This window comes from Hordeum vulgare, chromosome 5H (genome assembly GCF_904849725.1).
Source record: "Hordeum vulgare subsp. vulgare chromosome 5H, MorexV3_pseudomolecules_assembly, whole genome shotgun sequence".
Lineage (NCBI taxonomy): Eukaryota > Viridiplantae > Streptophyta > Magnoliopsida > Poales > Poaceae > Hordeum > Hordeum vulgare.
Window position 1 is genome coordinate 474,188,865 of NC_058522.1, and position 8,701 is coordinate 474,197,565.

Below are 8,701 nucleotides of genomic sequence, written 5' to 3' on the forward strand. Positions count from 1 at the left end.
ACCCTTGTGTCGGCTCCATCATGGGCTCAAACTATTCTGGCCTTCCTTCTTCGCGGCGAACTTCCTCAGAACGAGGCGGAGGCGAGACAGATCCAGCGCAGATACACCGCCTACGCCATCATCAATCGTGAACTGGTACGACGCAGCGTGACCGGCGTGTTCCAACGCTGCGTCGAATCAGAAAAAGGGCAGGAGATCCTTAGAGACATCCACCAGGGGGAGTGTGGGCATCACGCCGCCTCCAGAACCCTAGTGGCCAAAGCATTCCGTCATGGATTCTACTGGCCCACGGCCCTCGAGGAGGCCGTGGATCTGGATGACAAGTGCGAAGGCTGCCAGTGCTTCAGCGTGCAGAGCCACATGCCACCTTTGGCCCTCAAAACCATTCCCCTATCATGGCCAATCGCCGTCTGGGGACTGGACATGGTAGGGCCCTTCAAGACAGCTCGCGGAGGATGACACATCTTTTGGTGGCCGTCGACAAGTTCACCAAGTGGATCGAAGCCAGACCTATCAAAAAGCTTGACGGCCCCACTGCTGTCAGGTTCATCAGAGAGATCTCTGTCCGATAAGGTGTTCCCCACAGCATCATCACCGACAATGGCACCAACTTCGCCAAGGGTGCTCTGGCACTCTACTGTTCCAAGGTAGGCATCCGGCTCGACTTGGCTTCAGTGGCACATCCTCAGTCAAACGGCCAAGCAGAGAGGGCCAATGGCTTGATTCTGGCTGGCATCAAGCCAAGGCTGGTGGCACCACTGGTCAGGTCAGCCGGTTGCTGGATTGAAGAACTGTCGGCTGTGCTATGGAGCCTCCGCACCACGCCCAACCGGTCGACCGGCTTCACTCCATTCTTTCTGGTATATGGGTCTGAGGCTATTATTCCCACGGATATCGAGTTCAACTCGCCTCGGGTCACCCTATACACAGAAACGGAGGCGAAGGAGGCAAGAGAAGACGGTGTGGATCTCCTCGAAGAAGACATGCACTTGGCCTTGAGCCGGACGGCCATCTATGAACAGAAGCTGAGATACTACCACAGCAAAAAGATCAAGCCTCTCTCTTTCAGGGAGGGAGACTTGGTTCTCAGAAGAATCCAGCGCACTGCCGGCCAGCACAAGCTCTCATCCCCATGGGAGGGACCCTTCATCATCAGTAGGGCATTGCACAACAATGCTTACTACCTGATTGACGGCCAAAAGCCAAGGAAGCGCAAGAGGGATGACTCCGGCCAAGAAACGGAACGTCCATGGTACGCGGCGTTGCTTCGCCTGTTCTATTGCTAAAAGGCAAAAGTCAAGCAAAGGAAGGAGCATGCACATGTATCTTTCTCCCTCTTCAGGGAACAACAACAAATGCAATAAAAAGAGCACGCTTCATGTTTCTTTTTATTGAGAGTTTTTGCTCAGTGTACGCCCTCTGACTCGCTTCATTAAGCTCGGGGGCTACACCGCGTACACCTCTTGCTGGCTTAATCAAGCTCGAAGGCTACGCAGCACACGCCCCTTGCTGGCTTTAACAAGCTCGGGGGCTCGCTAGCCGCTCGGACGCCTTCCCTATTGTAAATGAACACATAGTGTAACCGGCTGATCCCTCGTCAACTCGTACGAGCCTGTGGGCTGGCTCCGGCCGCCTGGTTTGCGAGGTGACGCTAGGTTAGGTCGGATACATGCAAAGTTCGGCTACAAAGGGTCGCCGGCTCATGCTGGCTCGATCATATATACGATCTCATTCAAGTCGGCCTCTGATTGGCTTACGTCTTGTTCTTTAAGTCTTGATGGCTTCAAAAAAATGAGTCAACCAGGAATCAAAAGACAAGGACATAAGACTACACGCTTGGCATACGAATATAATGCTGAATATATACATTCACAAAAGCATTGGCCCACGGCCCACGTTCATTACATCCCTCCGGGGGTAGAACAAAACACAAAAGGACACCGGCTACGGGGCTGCGGCCTCATCGGTCGCCCCGGCCGCTGCTCCTGATGTGGTAGCATCACCATCTACGGCTGCCCCCGAGGCGGTTGCACCGTCTTCCTCGCGAGGGCTCCCGGATCCGTCCACACCGGAGTTGGCATACGCCGCACCGCTGGAAGCGGCAGCAGATTCCGTAGCTCAGGCCACCTCGTCGGAGCTGTCGTCGGCGTCATAGGGCTGAAGGCCGTGCAGATCTTCAGCGATCACACCGCCATCTTCACCCCGCTCCAAAACAAAGTCGTCCCAGGCTGCGTACTCGGCGACGGCGCTGGCCCTCACACGAAGCTCCTCCTCCATGCCTTGCAACTCCGCCTCCGAGCCGTCGTGCTGGGCGGCCAGCTTGCCCAAGTTCAGGTTCCGATACCAGGACTTGGCCAAGCGTAGGGTCATGTAAGCCCCAGCCCGTGCAGCAGAGGCACGCCAGGCATCCAGGCGCTCTCCACCCGCTGCAAGCCAGCGGGCGAGCCGGCTCATGGACGCCGGCTCCACGCCCTCCGGCCACAAGGCCGCCACCATCGACGAGCTTGTGACCTGGAGTTGAGCCACATACTTGCCCAGGGCGCGTAGGCGGGCCCGAAGGCCCACCCCGATCTCCTCCACACTCCAACCGGAGGTAGTGTCTACCTCCTGCCCAGCTGCACAGCGCTCCTCACGGCACACCTCGACGGCGGTGTCGGCCACGATCTGGGTCTCGAGGAAGAGACCTGGAATGACGGTAGCCAGGACGTAAGAACACAACAAAAAGAGGAGACGGCCAAAAAGACTAAAAACAAGACAAGGAAGGGAGACCCAAGATGGAAGGCGCCATCGGTCTCATGGGAGACCTCGAGGACCTCGCGCTCCCGCACCTTACTCGCATGAGTAAGGCGGGCAACTTCCTCCTGGAGAGTCGCCGCAGACTCCAAAGCCTTGGCCAGCTGCGTCTGCTTCTGGACAAGGGCCTCCTCCTTCTCCCTCAAGGCGGTGTCCTTGAGGTCCATATCCTTGAGGTGAAGCAACGTGAGGCGATCCACGTCGGCAGAGTAGGAGGCCTCCTTCTCCTGCAACGTGGCACGCAGCCGCTCTAGCTCGACCCGGCCGGCTGCCTCGAGCTCCTTCTTCTCCGCCTGAAGAAGGTCCAGCTGCCCCTCGAGCCGGCCGCCGGCGTTACGCAGGGCGTCACGCTCCATGGTAGCCTCGCCCAGCCGGGCTTCAAGCTCAGTGATCCGGTTATCGGCCCGCAGGTGCTGGGTCCGTAGCTCATTGTATGCTTGTACCCGAGCATCATAAAGCGCCTGCCAAAAGAGCTAAAAAGGGAACATGATTAAGATTCGACCTGGTTAAGACCTAACCATCCCGATTCTCGGGGGCTACACCCAGTGGGTGTGCTAGCGCGCCCCCACTAAAGAAAACTATGCAGGGAAAAGGGCTCCAAGAGATTCGGACCGATCGACAATCGACCCGCCCGATTCTCGGGGGCTACACCCAGTGGGTGTGTTGTCGCGCCCCCACTAATGCCAAAGGAAGAGAAAAAAAGTACAAAAAGCTAAAAAGGCAACACCTACCTGGGTGTGGGCCTCCAGGCGCTCCATGTCGCTGCATACCACGCGGGCCGACTGCTCCACCTTGGACCAGCTCCTCGAAAACATCGTCACCAGTTCTGGTTCGCCGCCCGCCAGGTCCTCATGGGCTGGCTCCCAGCCCGGCCCTCGGCTCCTGACGCAACAGGGCCGTGCTGGGGAACGACGATGGCACCGGATCCTGGTGCTCGCTCGGCAGCCGGCTCAGGCGCCATCCCGGCCAGCGCTACCTCCTCCGCGGGAGGCAGATGAGTCGTGTCCGGCGCATCCATGGTCGCCCCTGGGGCGTCAGGGGCCGTGTCCGGCACAGCCAAGTCCAGCTCCGGCGCATCGGGCGCCGCCTCGGCCCTGGGAGAGTCAGGGACCGTCTCCAGGTCCACCTGCGCCGAGGCTTCCGGCTCTGATGGTTGGCCCCCCTCAGCCCTTGGGGCTGGCCTGGAGGCGGCCTCGCTAGCTGGATCCTCTGCACGAGCATGTGCGGAGGGGTCATGTCTAGCCTTCGCACGCTTCTCCATCGGCCTCTCGACCCGGCTAGGGCGAGGCTGGCCCACGGCGGCCTTCCCCGCAGCCGGGTCCCACCGGTGCTTAGACTCCGTCTCAAGCTCCCTCTGGGCAGCATCAGCTGCTGTCCAGCCAGCCCGCTCGGCTGCGGAGGCGGTGTCTTCATCCGCATCCTCCGTCTCCCTGTCAAGCAAAACTCCTAAGGCTTCGTTCGGTTAGGACTTCCCCCGCCGGGATCGACGCCGAAACCCGGTCAAACCCCGGGGTTTTGCCCCGACCGGGATTAAATACCTATGAACCAGTTAACTGTCTTCGGTTAATCCCGACTGGGATTACATCCCGTCCAAAACCGTCGGGTTTCAGCAGGGAATCAACCCCCACCTCTCCTCCCGTGGAATCAACCCCCGCCTCTCCTTCCAAAAAACAGAAACGCCTCTCCTCTCGTGAACCCTAGGCGACAGCGACGGCGGCGAAGGTGCCGGCCGCAGGGACGGAGGGCACGGCATCAGCGGGAACAAAGAAGCGCCAACCTTCCGTGAGCGTTCTCCCTTCCTCCTCCACGAACCTACCAGAGGTACATACTCCGCCTTGCCTGCGTTTCTTGGCCAGATCCGTGCCTAAATCAACCGGACCTGCCGCCGGCTGCGTATGTGTGCCAGATCCGTGCAGAGCAGAGCTCCCTTTTAATCTAGAAGGGAGAGGACGAGACCAGGAGGAGGGGAGGAGACGGCTGCAGCGAGGAGGTGAGAGCAGGAGCTCGACCTGGGAGGAGCTCGACCTGACCTGCAGCCTCCCCGTCTGCAGGTAAAAATGCCACCTTCCTCAGGACCTTTTGCAGCCTCCCCATCTGCTTCTTCTTCCCCTGCTCCATGGCGTCCACCTGGCCGGGAGCAATGCGAAAGGCTTAGGTTCAGGTTCAGGTCAGGGCTCTGCAAGCAAGAAATGCAATCGTGGGTTGGTTGTTTAATGGCTCCAAGAAAGGCCATTCATACGCGGTTGGTGAGTGATAACCTCACATCAGTAGGTGGTCAACAGGCACAACGTTGTGGCAGCATCAGTAGGTGTTTTAGTTAATTAGGAGTTAACATCTGAAACTTTTGCCAATCTATTTCAGTTAATTAGGAGTTCAGACTTGGTAATGGTCTGAAGGCTCTAAACTGATGTAGGATTATAGAGATTAATCAGTACATGTTGCTGAATCAAATCAGTAGGTGGTCAACAGGCACAACGTTGTGACTGTTGGATTTATGGCTGGATACTGAAATCTACTCTGAACCTTGCTTCATATGGAAACTATTGGTTTCCGTTCTACTCTGCTTTCATTCAGATAACAGTTCTTCAATTTAATAGTACTATATGCCGATAGTTAACTAGTGAATGACTTTGGAACTTGAAAACCAAAATCAGTTCAGTCTACCTAGTTCAGCTTCACGCACAAGATAATAATTTCTGCTTTTGAGCCTACTGTACGTACTTGTTTCGAGTAACCCCTAAACAAGATTCAGGTTCTGTTCCACAGCACATTAAATTGTTTTCAGGTTTCGTACATCATCTTTCTTTTTTATCTTCTTATCTGTTGTAGTAGTGATAACTAGTGGTCTTTTTCTTCTTTAGTCATAAAATGGATTCAGATATGAGGGATTGCATTAGGAAGAGGGAGGAGGAGGATGACAAAATGATGCTATTTGTTTTCCCTGCGCTACATTTGATGGAGACCGGTGGAGTTGCTAGTAGGGAGCCGAGGATTCGGCGTCATACGTCATTGCTAACAGGCGAGATGTTTGTTGATGAGTTACTCGAAGGACACATCAAAAACTGCCTGGTAGCATTTAGGATGGAACCTCATATTTTCAGATCTTTGGTTGGTTATCTTCGACGCGAGAATTTGGTGTCTGACACTAGAATTAAAGTCAAAGAGAGACTAGCATCGTTTCTTTGGATGTTATCCCACAATTCTTCCTTCGAAGATCTTCAAGTTCGCTTTGGTCACAGCGGGGATACTTTCCATTGGCACATGAAGAATTTCTTCAACATCATCCCTACTCTATCTAAGCATTTCTTGAAGCCTCCAAATCCTGATCAAGTACATCCAAAGACTCAATCGAGCACGAGATTCTTTCCTTATTTTCAGGTTTTTGCTTCGTCAACTTCCATCCACATCGTCCATCCAAATTGAGATCTTACTATTCATGTTTTATATGCTGACTTGTACTATTTTGTTGTAGAACTGCATTGGGGCCATTGATGGGACACATGTTCCCATAACAATTTCAGGAGAAAAGGCCGCACCGTTTAGAAATAGGAAAGGGACCCTCAGCCATAATGTTATGGTCGTGTGTGACTTCGACTTAAACTTCACCTTCATTTCTTGTGGTTGGGAGGGATCCGCGACTGATGCTAGAGTTCTTCGCTCAGCACTTAACAATGGGTTTCAAGTACCCCCGGGCAAGTTTTATCTGGTTGATGGCGGTTATGCCAACACTCCTTACTTCTTGGCACCGTACCGTGGTGTTCAGTACCATCTCAAGGAGTTTGCACACGGTCGCCGTCGACCCCAAAATCATAGGGAGCTCTTTAATCATCGGCATGCCGTGTTACGAAATCATATCGAACGGGCATTGGGAGTCTTGAAGAAGCGGTTCCCAATTCTGAAAGTGGGTACACATCATCGAATAGAGAATCAAGTCAAGCTTCCAGCAGCAGCAGCAATCTTACACAACATCATTCGATCTCACCAAGGAGATGAGCGTTGGTTAGATAATCAACCAAACAACATACCCCCCATGAATTTTGTGGATCTTCCTGATGGTGACAATCCTCAAAATCATCAAGTCAACCATGAAGGCGATAACCTTAGGGATGCAATTGCTCATCAAATGTGGGCAGATTATCAGCGGCAACCTTAGGGAACAATAAAGCTTGTAATAATTTGTCACTTTGAAACTTGTTTTACTTTCACCTCATGTTATAAATAGTCACTTGGATACTTGTTTTGTCCAGAAATCATTATGATGACTGCTCGAGGATCACCAAGGTTGAACCTCATGAAAGAAGTTGTCGAAAGGCATAGAGCGTCACCCCCTACAGGGAGTGTGGAAAAGAGGAGGAGAGGGTCTCCAAAAGGTAATAAACTAGCTCTTGTACAATCTTAAATATTTCTCTAGCTATGTGAAAATAGTTAAGATAGAAAAAGGTACATTAACATGATACGTGGAATGCAGAAGATAGAGCACAATGGAATGCAAGCCTTGAGAAAGATCTCGTGGACTTGCTTCGTGAGCATGCTACACCTGAACACAAGGGTCAAAATGGATGGAGCTCTGAAGCATGGAATAAGATAGTGAAGAAATTCCACCAGAAGAATCCATATGCTAGGTACGAGAAGAAGAAGATCCAAGAAAAGGAAAAAGAGTTGAAAAGAGATTATAGGATGATTAAAGAGATAAGGAAGCAAAGCGGTGTTTCATGGGATGACCAGCAGTGCAAGATTCTAGCAGATCCACCACTTTGGAAAAACATTATCATAGTAAGAATGTCATTGTTATTCCCTAAACATTTCATTGCTTTGTTGCATGCTCTAATCTCATTGTTTTTGTCAACTATGTAGTCACACCCTAAAGCTGGAAAGTTCAAGACAAAAGGTTTCCCTCTTTTTGACGCTTTGGGAGAATTGCATGATGGTCAGTTATCAACTTCATTCATATACTCATGTCATTGTTTTATGTTTGTTCAGTCTTTTATTTCGAAATCTTATATTCGATTGTCACTTTAACTTGTAGGCCAAACTGCTGAAGGGACATACAACTTCACATCTATCGAGTCATCACAGTACTCAACCCAAGCACAATTCGAGAATTTGGGAGGAGCTGGTGAGTATCTTCGCGAGAATCATGGAGAAACATCATACCATAGTGATAATATTGGAGGAGAACCATCAGCCAATGGTGAGAATTTTGGAGGAGAAAGGGTGCAGATTGATGAAGATGTTGAGGAGGTGTTCGTGCAAGAAAATATTGATGTGGAGCCCCATCAAACGCAACCAAGTTTAGCTACAGCACCCTCAAGAAATGGACAAGAAAAAGAACCAAAGAGGCGGAGGGGGGCGAATAGCGATGTGGCTGCAATGATGGAGAAGTACTTGGAACTAAGGGCGAAGCAGGTGGAAGATGAGAGGAACAAGCCAAGGGTTGTGGATGAGTACTCTATCAAAAATTGCATTGATCTGCTGAAAACAATGGATATCACACCCGAGGAAGAAGTCAAGGCTTTCCGAGTGTTCAAGATCCCCGAGAACCGAGAGATTTTCATGAGTGCCAGACCGGAGACCGCTCTTATGTGGCTGAGAGCGGAAATGGAATAACTCAGGTACTCACATGAAGCTCCCTTGTTTTTTTATCAATTGATGTTTGGCCTGCTCATTGCTATTGCAATATAACAACTGCAAAATGTGTTGTTCTAGCGTGAATTAAAATAAGTAAATAGTACATGACAAATATTTCAAATATGATAGTCTTATTTTTTAAGGAAAAGGGGATTGGGATGGGTGAGGAAGGAGATCGGTAGATAGATTGTGGATTTTTAAGAGAGTGGGGCTGCTCTTCATGGTTGATTTATTATAGATATTGGATCGGTGCTTGGGGTTGGTGTGCTGGTTGATTCAA

The 8,701-nt window shown here is 51.6% G+C and overlaps 1 protein-coding gene across 1 annotated transcript; it reads left to right on the forward strand.

Moving 5' to 3' along the window:
• The first annotated feature begins 7,053 nt into the window (after positions 1-7,053).
• Positions 7,054-8,400, forward strand: LOC123396924. Its single transcript, XM_045091684.1, has 4 exons — positions 7,054-7,163; positions 7,262-7,566; positions 7,648-7,720; positions 7,820-8,400. Exons 1-4 carry the CDS (start codon positions 7,085-7,087, stop codon positions 8,398-8,400), a joined length of 1,038 nt encoding a protein of 345 aa, XP_044947619.1. The 5' UTR covers positions 7,054-7,084.
• Positions 8,401-8,701: the final 301 nt, after the last annotated feature.